Source organism: Strigops habroptila, chromosome 5, assembly GCF_004027225.2.
Source record: "Strigops habroptila isolate Jane chromosome 5, bStrHab1.2.pri, whole genome shotgun sequence".
In the NCBI taxonomy this organism is placed as follows: domain Eukaryota; kingdom Metazoa; phylum Chordata; class Aves; order Psittaciformes; family Psittacidae; genus Strigops; species Strigops habroptila.
The window spans coordinates 7,039,169-7,060,270 of NC_044281.2; the positions used below are offsets into that span (position 1 = coordinate 7,039,169).

Below are 21,102 nucleotides of genomic sequence, written 5' to 3' on the forward strand. Positions count from 1 at the left end.
CTGTATGTATTTAGTGAGAAATTGAAATGATCACCCAGTATTGATGTTCAGTTCTTCGCCTTAGGATGCTTTATACATGACACATTTGTTCTTGTAAGCCTAAATACCATGCTATCAGTGAATGTAGGCTGATCAGACATTATTAAAAGAAAGAACAAACCAAACCCAACAGTGACTGTAAATTTGCACTCCAAGGGAAAACAGGAAACTGATACTAGCATTTTTATTTATTTATTTTTTCAGTTCTTTGAAGGAACAATTCATTAAAATGTAAAGAAAACAGGCAATGTTAAATGCACCTAGTTCAAAGTTTCAGTATGCTACTTTGTCTCTATTGAATTAAGCCAATTGTGTCAAAACTTCAGGAATACTTCATGGTTGTTAAATCATGTCTCTCTTCAAAAGGTTAACTAGCAGTTTTTTCACAAACACTATGCTTCTGGCTGTAGTCACTTGCCCACCAGTATTCCTGATTGTTTTAGTGATGGTTTTGCAAAGAAAAGATTCTAAATAAGCAGCTTCTAATTCTGCTCACTCTGACCCTTGTTGGCTTTACCTGATGCGCCTGATGTGTTTTAGAACTGAGCCTGTAGAAGTCCATGCACAGTCAATTTAATAGATTTCAAAGTAAAATGATCTTTCATAGAATAAAAGTCCAAAATGTCACTAGTGGTTCCCATATCCAGTTCAAAAGTTTGGGGGAGAGTTATAGCAGTCTTTTGGAAAGACACTCCAGCTGATGTGTAACTTCGATTCTTCAAACAAGCCCCTTTTGGTAGGATTTTCATCATCTTGTAGCTGTTTTGCTAGAGTTCATCACTTTTGTTCGAGGCCTCAGCATAATCTCTGTAGAACACGCTGCGGGGCTCTGTGGTGACCCTGTGATTTTAAACTACTTCGTTTACTATTCCATTAATTTGAAAAACGATGGGTTTTTTCCTCAATGATGAGGAAAAACGCCTCATCAAGCGTAAGACGAACTATGGATATGGGAAATATGCCTCTTTGCTTGTGTTAACAGAAATTTGCAAGAAAGGCTTTACTGAGAAGGTTTTACCAAGGATGACGTTGTAAGACGAACTATAGATATGCCCCCCCTCTTCTTACTCCTGGTGCTTCTCTGACCTTGGCGTCCAGCATAAACTCTTAAGGGCTCGGGTGCCTTCCCTCCCGCCCATCTGAACCGCAGCTGTCACTCCAACCCCGGCGGGGGGCCTCTCCCTGGCCGGGCACCAGCGCCCCCACAGCTAGACCGGGCCGTGCCCGCAGCAGGCAGGGAGGGAGGGCGGGGCGGGCGGGAGGGAGGGAGCGGCCCTGAAGCCCGACCGGGCCCGGTGCGGCGCAGGGCAGGGCCCGCCTCCGGCACCACATGATGCCGCTTCTCCTTCCTGCCGCTCCTGTCCCGCGGAGAGAAGGGAATTGGGCGCAGGGCGGGAGGAAGTGATTCCCCTCCCCGCTGCCGGACGCGGGAAACGCGCGGCCTCTCCGCACCCATCCTCTTCGCTTCGCTCCTGCCGGGTCGGGCCATGGTGGGGCCGTGGCTGCGGTTGCTGGCGCTGCTGGGCGGCGCGCTGGCCCCGGGCGGCGCCTTCAACCTGGACGTGGAGCGCCCGGCCGTGTACTCGGGCCCTCAGGGCAGCTACTTCGGCTTCGCCGTGGACTTCTTCGCTCCCGACCCGTCCTCGTAAGTGCCCGCCCCCTTCTGCCCACCGAGGCGCTCCCGGCCGGCCTCTGCCGGGGCTTCCGCTCCCCGGGGGGACGCGGAGCTCGACCCGGTGGCTCCTTTCCTTCCTTTCCTTTGCTCCGTTCTCTCTGGCGGGCTGGGGGCCGAGGTTGCCGTTGTCCCGGCGAGGTGCGGGAGGGCGATGCGGGACCGGGAGAACCCCCCCCGTGTCAGCGACCGGGCTGCTCCCCGTAGCTCACACGGCAGAGCACACGCCTGGACGGTTCTCGGAGGAGACTCGAAGCGGTTCATTGATGGGAGCCGTTCGCTCGGGCCCAGTGCCGAGCGCAGCTGACCAGCGGGCTGGAGCACTTCTGCTGTGGAGACAGGCTGAGAGAGCTGGACTTGTTCAGCCTGGAGAAGAGAAGGCTTCGAGGAGATCTTAGAGCAGCTTCCAGTGCCTAAAGGGGCCAACAAGAAACCTGGAGAGGGGCTTTTTACAGGGGCATGGAGGGACAGGAGAAGGGGGAATGGTTTTAAACTGACAGAGGGGAGGTTGAGGTAAGATATGAGGAAGAAATTCTTTACTGTGAGAGTGGTAAGGCGCCTGGCACAGGGTGCCCAGAGAAGCTGTGGCTGCCCCATCCCTGGCAGTGTTCAAGGCCAGGTTGGACACAGGGGCTTGGAGCAACCTGCTCTAGTGGAAGGTGTCCCTGCCCGTGGCAGGAGGTTGGAACTAGATGAGCTTTAAGGTCCCTTCCAACACAAACTATTCTGTGATTTCATGATGCAGTTGTGATGATTTCATGAACGGCAGTGCCGAGCCATGCCTGTCCCCTCTGTGCTAGCAGCTCCAGTGGCCATGGTAGCCCACACAAAATGGGGTCGCTGTGGCAGGACCCTGGCACTGTCTGGTGTGCACAGGCACGGGCACTGTGGGGCAGAGCCATGCCACCTCCCAGCTCAGCTCCATGTCCTCCTGGTCTAGAGTGGCTCTGCCTGCTAAGGCCCTCTCACTGGGAGGTGGGCTCCCGAACGTGGCACAAACTGCATTGCTAGGTTTTCTAAATAGCCTTATCAGTCCGTGGCTTATGCAACTAGCGGTGGTGATAAATGGAGCGTAGAAAGATGGAGGTATGGCATTTTGCTTCATTATGTCTCACACCTGAGGCTTTGTCCCATGAAATCTCAGAATTTCCGCTGTTCTCTTTTTTTGGCTGCTCTTTGCAGAAGTGCCTCATATGGGTTGCACTGTGTCTGTGGGTCACGAAGCTGTTGCTGACTCTGCAGAAGAAGTTCTATGTAAATACTCTCTGCATCTGCTTCCTGAATATGTTCCCATTTTATGTTACATGACAACTAAGCAGAAGCTGGTGTGTTTCAGACTTTTGAATAGTTGTTGCACTAACTTCAAAGTCCTGGTGTTGCATAGTCTGCATTTCTCAAGCGCGGGCTACATTAAGATCCAGCTTTTGTCACTTTTCCTCCTCCTTTCCTATCTTAAGAAATGACTGTAAAGCTGAAAAGGCTGCTGGCTGCTGTCATGCTGAGGGGATTTCTCTCTCTAACTCATAAAACCTTATGAACAAATTTTACGGCTATTGAGCAAGCCTTTTTGCAATACATCAGCCTGGCCTTATTTGCATTTCTTTATTGTCTACAATATTAGAAGTCATCCTGTCTTGACTTGTGTGTGTTGCAACATCTTTCCGTGCTATCTTAATCCTGTTTAAGTCTCAATGCTTAAGAAAAGAGATTCTATTTGTGTCCCTCCTTTTATTTTTAAGTTGGTATCTGTAACTGCAAAAAGTTATCAGGAGACTGGTAAATGCAGGTAGTAAACTTTCTTCCTTGCTTTCTGATACAGGACCTATGTGACCCAGATCTTGTTGAAATCACTGTTTGGAACCTTTCGATTATTTTTGTAATAGCTAGTGACCTCAAAGTGCATGGCTGTAAAAGAAAACACTGTTGGCTTTTTTTCTTTTAGTAACTTGGAACACTAGTGGTTTTCAGGCAGCTTTATATCTTTAAAGGAATGCTCTTCTGAGTTGTTTGGTGTGATTAGAAGTTACTGTGTATCTGGTAAGCGAAACCCTGGTGCTGCACCCCCTAGTGCTTAAATTCAAGCTCATAATTGGAACAAAGTAGCTATGCAAATTTTACAGGAACAGGCTCTAATGGTGTTAGAGTTCATGCCTATTGGACTGGTGTTTTGCCTCTTGAAGTAGCGAGAAAGACTTGAATGCAGTGTCTTCCAGCCATACCTGGTGTACCACATCCTTCAAGGAAGATCAAAACACCCGCTGCTGACTGGGAGCCCTGCAGATCACTTGGAATTGTTGGAAGGGAAGGAAGGGTGGTGGTGAACAGTGAGCTCAGTGATGCCTGCAGTTGAATGTCAGGTAGAAAACTGAGTGAGCCATTTTGCAGCATGATTAGCAAAAGGTGCTTAGTAAAATGAGCCTTGTTATATGGGTTCTACTGAGTGTTGTGTGTCACTTGGTTCCTACACCTCTGTTGTTGCTTTGGTGAAATTGTATTTATCGCCTCTTCTTCATATGAGTACTAGAGATTGCGTGAATTTAGTTGAGCTAAGGCTATTTGGATTCACTAGTCTGACAACAAAGGAGGGTTATTAGTTCCTGAATGCTCAAGCTGCTGTTTCTTAGTGTATTTTGACCTGCTGGATACCAAAATAAAGCATATTTAGGAGTCCAGTATTAAAGCTCTGTTCCAGTAGTCTTGTATCAGCGTGCTATGTGATGCCTGGTAGAGGGCATATAATATGAAGTTGCTGAACATAACCTTATAAAAACTAGAAAAGGCTTCTCATACATGTCATGGTTTAAAAGAATTGCATTAGATAGTCTGCCTTTCAGTTTACAAGTACATGGAAATACCAGTTTCTTGTTATTGGCCCATGGCAAAGCACTGGTGAGTGATTATTGCTGTAAGTGCACCAACCAAAGCTGAACTGACATCCTCTGTCAATACACTCCCAGTTTCATCTGCAGCATTGTGCTGCATCATGTGGAGGTGGGCAGTATCGAATCATAGCTGGTGTATTCCTATGGAAAGAACAATTTTCCCTCTGTTGTCCCTTTCACAAAGTATGTGGACTAGAGGCTTATCTGCCTCTGATTTGCAAGTTACTATAAGACCTATCACAAAATCTGCTCATTTGGTCTGTGATGAGAAAAATGTTTGGGTTTTTTTGCTTTGGGAGAAGTGGTGTCTAAACCTTTGTGGAGTCACATAATGATTTCTTTCTTGGTAATCTTTTTAATAAATCTTCACAGAGATTATCGTAAGAAAGCGTTAAAATATATGATTAGAATAGGAATGATTTATTTTTTTAAAACAAGTATTTAATTTGAGGGGGCTTATCAAAAGCTAGTGATGTAAGAGTAAAGTGGAAGGCAAGTTACCACTTGTTTAATAGATTGTAATTATAATAATGGCTGTGTTTTTTTACTTAGCATTATGCTGTGCCCAGAGAGAACATTTTAAGTTGATTAAAGCATTTCAAATTCTTCTTGAAATCTTGAATGGCAGCTAAGGAAGACAAATGGATTGCCAACTAGCCTGGATTTTTCTATCCAGGTTCACACTGGGAAATTTTTAAGCTTCTGAAAAATTGCACGGTTGAGAACTAGTGGCTTCTGTTGGTCTGCAGATAAATTGAGCTTTAATGAGGTACCACCTGTTTATACCTGGTATTTACATGTTAAGAAATATAAACTTAGCTCTGTACTAAAGTGAAGTCTGGGAGATGACTGTGAAAACCAGAGCCAGTTTGGTAAGCCTGGATCTGCCTACCTGTAAACATTCTCTTCAACCAGTCTTGCAGCTTGTTCAGCTAAACGAATTTCAAAACTAACCGTAGTGCCTGATATGGGATGGTGAGACTTGCTCTTACAAGCTAGTTTCTCTCGTAAACAGTCTAAATGGAAGCAACAGAGCAGATGCTGATGAAAGGAAGCATTTAGTTTTGTCTTCTCTATGTCTTTGTACTTCAAATTTACTACCTCAGGAAAGTGCTGATGAATCCAGTATGTTTTGGAAGTGTTACAGTTCCTGGAAGATGTTAATAGCCTGTTGGAAGATGCTAAGAACCTTGTTTGCTGTGAGTTCTTTATTCAGTCTGTTGCTTACTTGGCAGCTTGTGAATTTTACCACCTTACAGGCACAACCTTGTAACAGTTCCTGCTCAGAATGCATGTAACAATATAAGCAGAGATTTATAAAAGCCAAACAGATCTTAAAAAGACGATGATTACTATGTAATGAATTTCAGTAAAGATGCATTAGTGCACACACCTGTGGTTGATCATCACTTGGGTACTTGGAGATTCTTTTAAAAAGTGTTTGCCTAGTACTAGGCTGACTCACCACTTTGTACCTTCTGAGCTCAGAAGCACTGCTGGTTTGTTTATACGTTGTTTCCATTTTTTACTGACTTCCTTGAATTACTCTTAGGCACAAAATTAACCAGAAATGATGCCAGCTGGTTACTTTCTTACATTACAGAACTACATAATTTCCTGTTCGGCTGCGTATATATGTATATTTGAAAAGGAAAAAAAAAAACCCAGACCCGATTATAAAAGTGTTTATCTCGTTTTTAAATGTCATTTTAAGTAGGACAGAATAATTCAATTGTCCCTCATCTTTTTGGTAAATGTTGGTGGGGTTTGTTTGCCAGCTTTTGCTTACAGGAAAGAGGGACCCAAGTCCTAAAACCTAAGATGAATTTCTCTGAAACTCAAAGTTGTTCTTGTCAGATTTAAATTTGAATGGGCAAGGCTTTTGCTTTATTAACTGTTCAGATATTGTAAAGTAACAATGTGTGTGCCTTAGGTGTCAAAACCTTTGTTTTGTTTCTTTTTACTGCAGGGTATTTCTTCTGGTGGGAGCTCCAAAAGCAAACACTACCCAGCACAACATTGTAGAAGGAGGCCAGGTGCTCAAATGTAACTGGAATTCCAACAGAAACTGCCAGCCGATTGTATTTGACTCCACAGGTAACACGTAGCTCGTTGTGAGGGGAGATGGGCTGTCTCTGCTCTAACCCTAGCGTGAGGGAGCAGAAGAGATTCGGATTCACATGCGATTTCTTGGTGGTCGATGTGAATGCAGCTGTTCTTGGACTAGCAACTAGTCAACACTTGGTATTTGTTTTTTCTTTTTTCTCTCCTCTGTTTTAGAATTCTGTTGTCCTTGTTATGTGCTGAAAGCCTGAGTGAGCATACGTTATTCTTCCTTTGTTTTAACCAATTTATATTTCTCCTCTGTACTTTCCAGCAGTCCTAAAACATTTAGCAACCTAATTCACAACAAACCCTAAGGGTGTTCTTACCTATTAAGAACATGGCATGTGAGGAAAGATATTATTTAATATCAGCAAAGATGGTATAGGCAGAAGTACTCGGAAGTTTAATCTGAAACTGGGAGTATAAACGTCAAACAGTGGAAGTTTTTATTACTTCCCCCCCCTCAGATATAGGTTCATATTATTTGTGATATTTGTGATAGCAGCAGTCAGGGCGCCTCCGGCCAGAGGCATTACTTATCCATTTCTGAAGTGTACTAAAGCTGAGCAGCAGCAGTGCTGACTTTAAACATTTCACTTGGTCTTCATGCTCTGGTACACACAGTATTTCCACAGGCTGTGGCAGGTTGTATAAGAACGCACTGCATGTGCTTTTCTGCTCAAGCCATTCAGTGTTGAATCCTGTTTTCCACAGCATGTTTCAGGGCAGCGGAAAAACCTTTCTGTGTCATGGGAGTGGATTAGCAAGACCCATGTGGCAGGGCAGAGGAAGCACCTGTCCTTTTAAGGTCTAGTTGGTTATAATTCATTGTTGCCTCCATTGGAATTTTGACTTGGTAGTCTAAAGGCTGTTAGATTTATGTGGCCTTCGTAAATTGTGTACAATACAGCGGAGAAGCTCTTCTTGCAATTCCATTGTCAAAATATACTGCAAAATGTTGGTGATTAGATTTCTGAAATCTCCATGTATTTTTCTGAAACATGTTACCAGTTCTTTTGCAAAATAAAAATAGTAGTGTCTAATGGTAGTAGACATAGAGGCTGATAATGACCCTAAGTCATTATCAGTCTCTGTACTTCACTCTAGAGAAATGTTTCTGCCATATACTTAAGATCTCTAGTAAGCTGTGTCCCTGATTAATAATCACCACTAATGTAATAGCCAAAAAACTTCTGGTAGGGAAAGATGAACCACATGTGTAGGTTCTAGATGCATCTTCATGTGGGAATTACAGCGCATTTATCTGCTTACAGTGTGAACATTTGCATTCCATATGCCAGGCAGAGTAAATAGATGCAGAGGACAGGCTGCTTTGCTGTTCATCTGTGCTTAAAGTATATGGTATAGTGAGTAATGGATGTTAATTGCTCAAAGTTTAACAGTAAAAACAGCAGGTCACAATGGCTTAAGAGGATTTTTCAGGCACATTTTAACTCATTCCAGCTTTGTGGCAATGAATTGGGAAATAATGCATTTGTCAATTATTCTCTGGGTAAAAAAGGGCATTGTGTTTCAGTATAATAAAATAATAAATGTACTGAGACAAAAGAAAATGTCTTTCTCTTTGTGCATAATAGAACAGTTGATTCCCTGTGTTACAATGACAGTGTCTTACTGGCAGCACAGTGTAAACCCCCACCCCTGCCTGCCCCTACCTCATAAGGAAACAGGGGTTAGGGACAACTTGTGCTTCACGTTGCAGGAAATGGAGAGCAGAAGATTTGACCACTGATTTCTGGTGCTAATGCGGAGGTGCTTTTGGTAGATGATTAAACGCAGCCTCTACAAGAATTCAGGTTCATCCATCACTACTTCAACATTTGTGCAATATGATGTGTATCTTCAGAGGTATTGCTTATCCTTGCAGTACAAGGCAGATTTTTATATCATCCCTCCCTCCTTCCCTCCAATTATTTAACTGTTTTGTTAATGGAAAAAGCAGCACAGGTTCTGCATAATTAATTAGATGGATTCTTCAGAGTTCTTTTCTAACTGCGTACAGCTAGTGAGACATCTGACCTGGGAAAACGAGGACATTTTTACCTGTGGCTCTTCTCTGTTTACCTGTTGATGCCAAACTCCATATGTGGAGTTGCAAACTTCCAACTACTAGAAGGCATGGCCCTATTCCTCCTCCTGCTTCCCTGTGTCAGACAGCATAGCTGGCAGCTCCCAGACCAGGCCAAGCCACTGCACCTTGCACACCGTGTCTGAGAGAGAGGAAAAGGCCACATTTCTGTGTTGTGAACATAGCAAGGGAATGTTCTGACTCTGTGAGGTTGTGTTTGGCTGCTTGTCTCATGGTTGTATCACAAAATAAATGCAAGAGTAGGATTTTACAGAGGTCCAGCAAGCAAGTTTTTTTTCTTCTATCTCAATTATTTTCTCTTCTTAAACATTCCTTGTTTTTTTTTAGTTAAGCTTTCCTCCAGCTTTATGGGTCCTTTTCTCTTCCCCATCTGTATAAAGGCCATGCTGAGCTCAGCTGCATGGTAGTGGCTGTGCAGAATTGGGTCTTATTTTCAAACACTTGCTTTTGGCCTCAATATCATATTAGCACAGAATTGTGGCCATATACATGAGACAAATGCAACAGCTATTATGTAGCCCAGGAGAAAAGGTTCTAGCTGCTTTGTATTAATCTTTGTTTAATTGGAGGAGTTGTTCAAGCCCTTACCTTATACCAGCATTGCTTGTTACTTGCATTTACTCTCACTTCAGCTTCTCTGGAAGAAACCAATAAATCATTAAGCTGATAGTTCTTGTAGTGCCAAATTTACTACTTTATTCTTTCCTGTGCATGACAACTCAGCTCTTTCAGGAAAGGAGCCGGGCAATAGAAGTCCATTCACGGAACTCGCAGCTTTCATGCTGAAAATATATGTATTGCCCTTCCCACCATCCTGTAACACAAAAAACCACTTGCAAAACCATATATTACAATTTCTAAACTGCTGACTGAAAGTGTTCTTTTACTGTGTTCCTACACAACGTATTTTCTCATTTAGAACAGCAGTATGTTTGTGAAGGGAAGAGGAATCTCCCCTTGTCCTACATCTCCCAGCACAGTGCTTACACTAAAATACACTAGAGAGTAATCTGTAGATATGTCTGTGCGCGTGTGTTTCTGTGCACATTATACTAATTGCTTTTGACATTCTGGTATACATGGTGGCTTTGGAAGGCAAAATGTTTATATTGCACGTGAACACTTCCCAAATGTAAAGATGCTTTGCTGTGGGGCTTCTGAGTATTTTAGCATTGACATCAGTTGGCTTTGATTTAACACAGTTATGACTATGTGAAAATTGCCAAACAAATGTGTAATAGAAGATGCCCTCAAATTCAGGGGTGCATATAGCTGTACTGCATGTGCTTGTATGACTATGGCCAGAAAGTTAGAATAAAAATTAATTTTTTTTAAAGGCTTTCAAGTATCATTAGGCATGTATTTCAGGCTGGCTTTTGCACTTAGAAGCACATAAAGTTAAAAAGGAACCAACCCCCAGAGCAAGCTTGTTCACATGCATGCTTTTGTTGATCGTGTTGTAAAACTGAAATATGAAACAGTCCTTTTATCTGTTACTGTAATGGGTTATCCTGCAAATGTAGGTAGAAATAGAGTTGAATTAAAAATGCTGTATAAGCACTGAACTTTTTTTTTCCCTTATTCCTGTTTATCTTGTCAATTCAGTAACTGAACATGCCACTGTAACAAAACTAAAAGTTCTGGTATTTGACTTCTTACTACAACTGCCACAGTATCACCACAATTCCAATGGAATTGCTACGTAAAATACTTTGGATTTTTTTCCCCTCTAAGTTAACTGTCAGAGTTTCAGAATGTGCAGGAGGCTCTATTTTTTTCAGGACAAGCATGGGAGAGAATTTTTTATTCTCAAGATAGTATATTCTTCAAAATTGTCATAAGCATAAACAAGATCAGTAATCCTTTCCTTTGCAAGATGTTTTACATTTCACATTCAAGCTACCATAACCCATGAGTTATAGGTCAAGGTGGGTAAGTATTTGTATTCACTCATCTCCATTCTTCACACCAGATAATTTTGTGACTGAAAATTTACTTTATTTTTTTGTTTTAATCCATAGCAATAGGGGAATGTTCTGAATCTTGTAAAGAAGAAACAATCTAGGAAAGCAAATGGTGAAAAAACTGCCCTTACGGCTTGCCGAGCCCTAGTACTGCTCTGTCTACGCAACTGACTAGACAGGTGGTTCCTCCCTTTGAAAGCCTAACAGTTGGCTTCATCTGCCAGTTGCCTAGTACCTTTTTCCAGGAAAGAGATATTTCTTGTGGGGAAAACTGTAAAAGGAATGCTCTTAATATAGCAGAACACTTTCTGTTTCTGACCAGTTTTGAGATGAAGGTCCAAACCCATTTGTTTTAAAGACACATCTATTCTCTCTCCCTCTTCTCCTTCCACAGACTAGCACAGCAAAGCTTGCATAGATAGTACCAAATATTGTTGAAAGTATTTCCACAATCTTGCTCAGGGAATAGATTCTTGAAAAGTGAAAGGTTGTTTTGTGAGTTATATTTATTTTGCATAGTTGTCCATTTTTTGTATATAAAATTAAATGCATTTTTATGTACAAGAGGAGAATCAAAAGCTCACTGAGCTAGACAACAAAACCAGTGAGCAGAGCGGTGGTCAAATGTGCTTTTTAGGAAAATCAACAAGACGTCTTTATGGTTTTATGTATTTTATAGTTTGGCATATATGGAATAGCAGCTAGTTGTCTGACATCTAGATAAATACCTTCATTATTTGGCCATGGAATTTTAGAGAGCAGGATCACTGTGAATTTTCATTCTGACAAACAAACAATAAGTTCTTCAGAGACCTATGTAATCAGTTGGAGTTAATCAGAGTGTACACAGGTGAGCAATATGTAGCAAATTAATATAAACCGAGTTTTCTATGTGCTTGTTTTCCAAAAGGGAAAAATTTCATCATTATTCATACTATTTTACCTTTTATCTTTGGGGTCTTAGCTCTTCATCAGCCAAGAGAAGTGGGAAATGTGTTGGTAGACATAGCATATCTTCATGCTCCCATGGCTTTTCATAAAAATGTAACAAAAACAGTTCTGTGATTATGAAGTTTCTCTTGCAAAAACCTGCCAGTTTTCCAAAGAAAACTTCAATCTAGATCAGTACCTGCTCCAGCATAGAATGTGCTGTGCTCGAAAGCACAGCTCGTTGTCAGCATCCAAAAATGTGGTACTGAGAGTGTTTGAAGAGCTCCTGCGCTTAGAATACTCTGACGAAATGCAGACAGCTCTACGAACTGTTACAAACAAAAAGACGCTCATAAAACAACTTTGAACTCCTATGCTAACGAGTTGCAGATTTCAGGTTTAGCACAGGAAGATCTGCTTGCTCAAGCAATGTATTGTTTTGCTCTTCTGAGACACGTACTAAAATCGATTGATGCGTTGCTCAATTATCAGTCCTGCTTTTGGAAACAACTTTCCCTACTGCTTTCGTTCTCTGTTTCAGGTATTAAAATTCAGGATTGGGGAAACTTACAGAAGCTGTTGAATACCAAACACTAACAGCATCTCAAATGTTTTCAACTCTGTGGTGTGTTTTTATTGCATTGGAAAAGAATTCAGTGTAGCCTCTTGCTACAAAGGTTTTATCACTTTGACAGTTGTACTGTCCTTCCTCTCCCCACCCCATGTGTTTTGATGCACCAGAGTAATTTTAGAGAACTGATCTGTTCTTAAGTATTTTTGGATTAAATTCTAAGACTGGTTATTTTGATCTGTGCTAAAAGAGGAGAAAGATGCTTTTGAAAAGGAAAATATTTATAAAAAACTCTCCTGATTCCTCCTTATGTTTCCATGTTTGTCTCCCTCCCATCTGCAAGTGGGTGATTGTAGACAATAGGAGGCTTTGTTTGGAAGCCTAAACCACCAGTTTGGCATGGCTGTATCTATCTGTGACCTATTTAGTTTGAAGTGGGTATTTTAACAGCCTTGCGCAGCTTTGTGCTATAGGATTGCACAGCATAAGATTTGCCGATGTTGGGAAGTTATGACTGGAGTGGGTGTCACAAGCTTATATTTGTCTCTTGGAGATTTTCATCCTTTGTGCAAATGAGGCAGTTACTCCATCCTTTCCACTTAGGGAATAAGGAGATGGATAAGGAAGTGTGGCATAGGTCGGTATTTTGTGAAAATATGCTTTAACAAAGTGCTCCTTTATTTTTAGCTGATTGTTTTATTGGTATTAGGGTGCAATCTGTATGGGGATTGCAATCTCAAAGGTTATTTATTTAGTCAACAATAAAGCAGTAAATCTTGCAAAGACCATTCATTCATTTGTAGTAAGATGGTTTGATATTTATCTTGCTAAATCTATCATTACCTCAGTCTCACTGAAGTTTGGTTGTTTTCTTTATCGTGTGTGCTGGTATAAGTGAAGTCTGCTTTGGACTCTGGCTATGGCTCCAAATACAAAAGAGGGCGTTGGAATGTATAAAACCTCCTCCGCATGTTGTTATAGCTGACAGTGGAAAAATGCTCATGCTTTTGTGATTAGGTAGACTCCTGCATGAATACTCTTGGCTCGGTGTGTATGCGTGGCTGGATCTCAACTGTATGACTAGTTGGAAAAAAAAGTGTCTTAACTTATATTAGGCAAAAAGAAAGGATGCTTTTGTTCCAGCACCACCTAGGGAAAAAAGCAGGATTCATTCCTCAGAAGAGGGAAGGGGATTAGTGGGAAGTTCTGTATTTCTGTTCCCCTGAGTCATTAACAAAACACTGTGGCTAAACCAAGGTTGCTGAACAGCATAGGGAGTTTCAAGTAAAGATAAGCTTGTACTCACTCCCTCTTGCCTCATTAACTAAGGTTGAAATAGCTGAGATTTTGGATGGGAGATAGCTTTATACCTAGCTTTATACCATGTAAATTTCTCATATTATGAAAACAGGATTCTTGTATTTTATACAAGAAATACAAAATAACAAACAAAAGTTTGTTTTTCTTTTGGCTAGCTGCGTAAAGTTTTCATTTACCTGGAAGGGTCAACATCATGTCTTTGAATTGGCAAAGTTATGGAGATGTTTATTTTGATAGAAATTCTGTGACTATTTAAATTTTACAACTTCCTAAGTATTTATAGCATGATGACACTGAACTAGGCTTCGTCAGCCTCTTCATTCATGATTATTTCAGTTAAGTGGTAATAAGGTACTCAAGATCAGGGGCAAATGTTCAGGTTTTTCATTACCATGCAAACAGGCAGGAAGTTACAACTTATTCAACTGCAGTAATTTTGTGATAACACCATTGTTTCTGTGGTAACATTTAAGTTGGAAAAAGAACAACTATCCAAAGCTGAAAGACAAAAAAAATCCAGCACTGAAAGAACTTTTTGATCTTTTTAGTATATACTTGGAAGATGGCTTAGACTATTTTTTTTCCCTTTTCTGCAATTTCTCCCCAGCATCTCTCCACATTAGTTTCAATTTAAAAATTTAAATCCTTTGTAACACTGTAAAGTGATAATGTTCCATTGGTCCAGCAGCAACAATGCACCTACGTAATGGCTTTTTAAAGCAATTCCTGCCTTGACAACCCCATTACCCCATCTGGAAAGTACTTGGTGAGACAAAGTGCTGTTGACTGGGCATGTCAGCCTTTTTCCCTAATGAAAGAGTTATATAAAATCATCATGTGATGTCTACTACAGTGAGAAAGAGCAAAAGAAAAACCATGACATAAACTGTCTTTTCAGAAATAAAATAATACCCTATGGTCAAATGACATAATCCTGGAATTAATGACCCATCAAGTACAAGTCCCTGTAGTAGCTGCATTTTAGTCCAACAGATAGCATTGTGTAAAAGTTCTGAACATTTTATTGAATATAGTCAGAACATAGTTTGTATTGCCTAGTTATATTTGTTAGAATGCCTTTTATAAATCATAGAATCATAGAATGCTTTGGGTTGGAAGGGACCTTAAAGCTTATTCCAACCCCCTGCAGTGGGCAGGGGCACCTCCCACTAGACCAGGTTGCTCCAAGCCCCATTCAACCTGGCCTTGAACACTGCCAGGGATGGGGCAGCCACTACTTTTCTGGGCACCCTGTGCCAGGGCCTCAGCACCCTCACAGTAAAGAATTTCTTCCTCATATCTCATCTCAATCTCCCCTCTGTCAGTTTAAAGCTATTCCCCCTTGTCCTGTCCTTACAGGACAGGCTCTTGTAAAAAGTCCCTCTCTAGATTTCTTGTAGCCCCTTTAGGCACTGGAGCTGCTCTAAGGTCTCCCTGAAGCCTTCTCTTCTCCAGGCTGAACAAGCCCAGCTCTCTCAGCCTGTCTCTGTAGCAGAAGTGCTTCAGCCCCCGCAGCATCTTTCTGGCTTCCTCTGGACTCGCTCCAACAGGGCCACATCCCTCTTGTGTTGGGGCCCCAGAGCTGAACACAGTACTGCAGGTGGGCATCTCATGAGAGTGGAGTAGAGGGGTAGAATCACCTCCTTTGACTTGCTGGTCATGCTCCTTTTGATGCAGCCCAGAACACAGTTGGCCTTCTGGGCTGCAGGTGCACACTGACAGCTCATGGTGAGCTTCTTGTTAACCAACCCCCCAAGTCCTCCTCCTCAGGGCTGCATACATCATGGCTTTAAAGACATTTCTAAGGTATTCTTGAGACACTCTGAAAGAATTTAGAAATACAAGAAAACCAGCAGTGGCTGTAAGAACTGTTATAATAATAAGGCTTACATATAATACATCAAAACATTGGCCTCCATTTATGTTCGAATGAATGTTTGAATCCTACCGGCATTACCGTTTGCTTCATTTAATGTAGGTACTGTTTTTAAAGGGGAGGGGAAATGTGCTTTATTTTCTTAACTACCACTGAAAAGTTATACCATGCTAAAATAATAAGTCAGGCCCTTTATGTGTACTAAAACACAAATGCTGAAGGCAGTCCTGTATCTTCCTATGACAGCTCTAAAGAATAGCTAAACCATGTTATTTAACGGTAATTTTCTTCAGTGAGGGCTTCCATTTAAGCGTTCTTTATGTTTGTTTTCCCCAGTCAGGAACAGAAAACCAAATGGTTTCTCACTTAAAGCAAGGGGATTTTTGATGACAAGGTGTTTTCCAGATTTCCTCATAAAATTAGTTTCTCTCCTGGATCTGAGGGAAAGGCTCATAATCCGTTTACACATTGTTTTCCTGGGAAGAATTTTGAATGGGTGTGGGTAAACAAAGGTTACTTTTTTAAGGAAGAGTTAACATCGGATTTGGCCTGTATTTAACGTTTGCAATTTTTTATCTGAAAAGCCTGTTTCCAGTGTATGTACTTTCTACTTTACCTAGTTTTTGTGTCTTCATGCTTCTAGTTTTTGTTTCTTTCCTGTGCTACAACAGTTTGAAGCTGATCAGCAACCCCCTAACTAATTTCTTTAACATCTGTGATAAAATCAGATTGCTGATAATGCCGAACGGCTGCTTACCTGCTCTTGTAACAAGACCGTTCCTTCTACTTGCTGTCTATTGTTTAAACTTAAATGGGAAGTTTACATCCTAGACATTTTTAGTGTACCTAACACAATAGGATTCTGCTTTACGCTATAAAACTGTTATGCTACCTTTCATTTTAGTCATAAATATATAGCGCTGTGTAAGTATCCAACAGTAGAGAAAGGTGTAAAATGCCATGCCATAACTATTATCAGGTTTTATGTTGTTTAAAGGGTTTTTTGGTGAGTAAAGCTGAGAGATTTCTTTATATTCAAGAATAGCTGGACAAACAGAGGGTGGAAGCCAAATCTGTCTTTCTAGGCTGCATAACCTTGGGTGTGGTTATTAGCAGAATAAACCAATTTTAAGTTCCTGATGCTGCCAAAAAAGATACTGCTCCCATCCATATGTTTCTGTCTTCTCCCCAGGAGGTTATAGCACTACTTCCCTCCCTATGCAGTTATCTGGGTTGGTCTGATCCAGCTGAATATTTTTTTTTTTTTTAAATAGCGTTCATTCTTACATGGTTCACGTTGGGACTATGTGAACTGAAGGTAGTAGTGCCAATACAGAGACTGCCTGCAGGAACATATGGCCAGGAGCAAATGGGAACTGCTGCTCCTTTTGATGGCAGCTTCGTCTGAAACTCAGTCATGTAACTGCATTCTTTGAGCAATACTGTCCTTGAGTGGATTTTCATGAATTAGAGGTGAGGAAGGGAAAAGATAATGATAAACCAGGGATTTTAGAAGTGTGCTAAAGACAATTTCCTATTTGGAATACATCTTGATCTGGTTTTGGTTTTCTGTACCATGAGAAGGTGACATGCAGGTCTCCAAACTACATTTCTGTGCAAGGGTGATAGTACAATGTTCAAGCACATAAATCTGTGCAGATGTACTAATCATCAGGCCCTCCATGCATTTAGCACCTGTTCAATAAGAGAGTGGGAGGAGGGAGGAGGGTGTGTGACAGAAGGAAGTGGGTTTTTTAATTACCTTTAATAAAATTAGAAAAAAATGTAGTAGTTCTCTGTGATGCTAGAACGTGGAAATGAATGCCACGTGCATAATCTAAGAGCAAAAAATAGTCTATATACTTGCTTGTATTGGCTGTCTCTGCAGATTAGAATCACTTTCGTTGTATTTTTCATGGGATTTTCCTAAAGGAAGTAACATTCTTTACAGGGTCTAAGACAAGCAAGGAGGTTTTGATTCAAGTGGTCACAGGTCTGACTCATAGCCAGTTGGGTTTGGGGATTCTCCCCAGCAGTCTGTGGAAGTGATGTATGACTGTTGGCCTCATTGACTCCTTTAGCTTTAGGCATTGTAAATCAGCCATTTCGGTGTCTTCCTTTAAAAGGGATGTTTTCCAGAGTGTTTCATCCATTTTCTCATTCTCTCAGCTGGCAAAGTTTCCAATGTTGTTCCAGTGGAAGTACATAAGAGACATTAAATAATTTAAAGACTTTTAACATTCACACTTGCAGGAATACCACTCATTAAGTTGTTTCTACCAACCTTGATCACTGAACAGTTAACATACAAACATCAGGGCAAATTATCCCTTATTTGACTTATTCTTCTGTATGGAAAACTCTCTAACCTTTTTGTTACTGAATACCCTTTCACTTTACTGGTAGTTTTTAAGAATGCTGGTTTCTGTTCTTTGTACACTACAGTGACATTCAGAATAGAGATGTTAAAACTTGGTAGAATAATAGAAGAATTTTGGTTCTGATTCTGGCCCAAGGTAAACTTACGTAATTTAATCAGGGCAATATTTCTTCCAGAATCATTAGTCCTAGCTTAGCTTTGGCACTTATTCTTGAGCAGTGCTGTAATATGACTTGAAAGTCAAATATCTCCAGTATGAGGTATTTTGTGTCATTGTCAAAGATGCTATAAACTTGGCGCTGTCACAACAAATCAGTACTGTGCTACTGCTTCATATGTAAAAATCGCTGCATTTGGCCTTAGATGTAAAAATGAGTAATAGGTATTTTTAAAGCCTGTTTCCAAGAAAGGGTGTTTCTCCAATGTTACTGTTTTCCACTTTTCTCTGTATGCATCAAACCCTATGATTTAGGGTTTTTGGTTTTTTTGAGGTTGTTCTTACTGTACAGTTTCCTGTGAAATTATGCTGCTGCTTTTTTTTTTTTTTTTTTTTATTTTCTTTGTAGGCAACAGAGATTTTGCTCCTGATGATCCACTAGAATTTAAGTCTCATCAGTGGTTTGGAGCCTCTGTGAGATCCAAAACTGATAAAATTCTGGTAGGTTTTCGATGCCCCTGAAATGCCTCAGTACTGGAATACTGTAGTGGAAAAAAATGTGAGAAGATCCGTATAACTCAGAATTTAACTAAAATCCCACTAATCAGCATGACTTGTCTTTTTCAGAATTTATTGGCTAGCCTTTTCTGAACTTTTTATAAACAAAGATTGTAGCAATTTTGTCTGGTTTTGAGGAAAGCAGTAGAATTAGTTTGCTGATGTTAGAAAGTGTTATAAATTCTTGATGAACTCTTTCCAACTGTTGCTTTAAGAAAATATTATTTCTGAAATTCCTGGATAAATCAGCTATTTCTAAAGATACAAACTGCTGATACTTCTGCCCCAGTGCTGATAGTATAAATTGGAATTCCATTGTAGTAGTCTGTACCCCCAGCATTTTGAAGAGGAGTTTTTCCTCACTGCCATGTGTTCTTCCTTAGGCCTGTGCCCCACTGTACCACTGGAGAACTGAAACAAAACAAGAGAGAGAGCCTGTAGGAACTTGTTACCTGCTTGCTGGATCTAAATCTGTGGAATATGCACCCTGCAGGTCAAGTAAGTGTAGAGAACTTTCATTGCTTTTGTGTTTGAAATTTCTCTTGTGTTATATCTTGTGTATATTTGAAGTGGGATGTTTTACAGGTATTTCCCCTTTCCATGTGCAGTCTCATAGAAATTAGAAGAAAATCTAAGCTAGATCCAGACATCTGGATTCTCCTCCAGTTGTTGCTCAGGATGCAGACCTTGCTTCTCTACTGTAGGTCAGAGGAAAAACTTAGATCCAAGTATCATTGGGATTGAGGATTTCAGTTTTTTAAAGGACCAATTCTGTAGTAATCACTTGAGCAATATCATGTAGCAAGTGCTTTTTCAAAGACCAGCTCTAGAATTTTCTGAAGCTTAATTGTTGTTATTCAAGTAATTTGAAGAGAAAGCTCATTTTGGAAGCCAAGGTTTTGCACAAGTAGGTTCTGATTCCCATGTATGCATACATACGTAGCAATGCATTGTTTTAATTATATTCATTGTTGAACATTTGATTTTTTTTTTTTTTTTTATTTTCCAGATGCTTTGCTTCCATATCATGTAGTTCAGTTGGTAGCTTATTCAGACACTTATAACCTTTTTTAAAATATGGGAGTCTAAAAGATAGAATTATTTTTTTTCTGATTTGCTGAAGATCATTGGTGAACAGCAGGAGTGAAATCCAGTGTGGTCCAACATGAAAAGAAGTTAAACAAGCATATATTAAACTAAATCATGCTAGTTAAGTAGTTAAACTTCCAAACAATGGGGCCTCAACATTTCTGCTCTGGAGCTGTATAATCATAAGATTAACTCCACCATAACAATTCTTGCTGGCATGAGTCTTAGTATGTAGAGATGTTCAGCCAGGTATTCTTTTTTGTTGTTGTTTGTTTTTTGCTTTAAGCCAATACTTGAAGCAACTTACAGTTATGTACCTTTCAGACTTTCATTCCATACCAAAAGAAAAACTTCTTCCTTATTTTCTAGATACCTTTTTCCTGAATAAAAATCGGAAATATTTTTCCCCAAAACTTTTAAAAATTAAATACAAAGGAATATGGAGTTGCAGTTTACTTTGACTGTGTTAGGCTAGAACATATGTTAATGTTATATATGTATCAGGCCAGCCCTAAAATTGTTACAGCATTTGGTTGTGAATTGTTGATAAAGCAAAAATATGGATTTAGGAGAAAAAAAAAGAAATCCCAAGTTTCAAGTTCAGGAGTGCAAGGCTACTTAGGAAGATGCACTGGAAAGTATCCACAGAATCATCTGATCTTGTACTAAAAATATTTATTCTATTTATTTTCTCTCTCTTTTTTCTATCCATCCTGTTTGTAGCCACGATTGATGCCGATGGACAGGGATTTTGCCAAGGTGGATTTAGTATTGACTTTACAAAGGTATGTGATGATTTTATGTTTTTTCCCCTCAATTCCTACAAGTCAGCAGACAGTTGCAAGTTAACAACAAGCACAGCTATGACAAAACTAAATGTGAACTACCGTTCCTGGGGGGAAAGAACCACAACCAAACTCGTTCTTGTAAATAAACAAAGGAATTTCAACCCACTCAGATACTATAAACTGGTTTCTCCCTACATCTTCACAGCAGCACACTTCCATTTCTTGTAGGAGTCATATCCTGAACAAATTATCCACTTCTCCAGCTTCAGGCTATAAACCTTTGTTGCGGCTAGTCTTCAAGTGAAATAATCTGTAATAGTCAGGCTTTTGAGACACTTATGTTGAAGGGATTGGTGCATAGCTAGTGTACTTCCTGAGGAAGGATAACTTATTGCTAAAGGCAACTAGTAAACAATGTTCTTGTGAATTTTGTTTTGTTTTTCTCATTAGGGAGCAGAAAGAGCTTTTTTTTTTTTTTTTTGGTGCTGTCTTAGTTTCTCGTACTTTTATGTTCTCCCTGCCTTCTATAGATCTTTTATTTTTTCTTTTAAATTCACAATTACTTTTAAAATCCAAGCACATTAAAACTGTGCATAAATCTGAGAACTAACTGTAGTTTTTCATATTGTACAGTTAAATTGTTTAGCATAGCCTGGACAT

At 40.3% G+C, this 21,102-nt stretch overlaps 1 protein-coding gene across 4 annotated transcripts in view; it reads left to right on the forward strand.

Annotated features, from left to right (window-relative positions):
* The first annotated feature begins 1,148 nt into the window (after window positions 1-1,148).
* Window positions 1,149-21,102, forward strand: part of ITGAV (integrin subunit alpha V) — a 77,640-nt gene continuing 57,686 nt past the window's right edge. For 3 of the 4 annotated variants that reach the window (XM_030485511.1, XM_030485509.1, XM_030485510.1), the window contains exons 1-5: window positions 1,360-1,684; window positions 6,563-6,690; window positions 18,417-18,508; window positions 18,949-19,063; window positions 20,378-20,439. In XM_030485511.1, the coding sequence (XP_030341371.1) occupies window positions 1,527-1,684; window positions 6,563-6,690; window positions 18,417-18,508; window positions 18,949-19,063; window positions 20,378-20,439 (555 nt within the window). In that variant the 5' untranslated portion in view covers window positions 1,360-1,526. Of the gene's footprint in view, window positions 1,685-6,562; window positions 6,691-18,416; window positions 18,509-18,948; window positions 19,064-20,377; window positions 20,440-21,102 lie in introns of all 4 variants that reach the window. The other variant, XM_030485508.1, reaches the window with a different exon arrangement.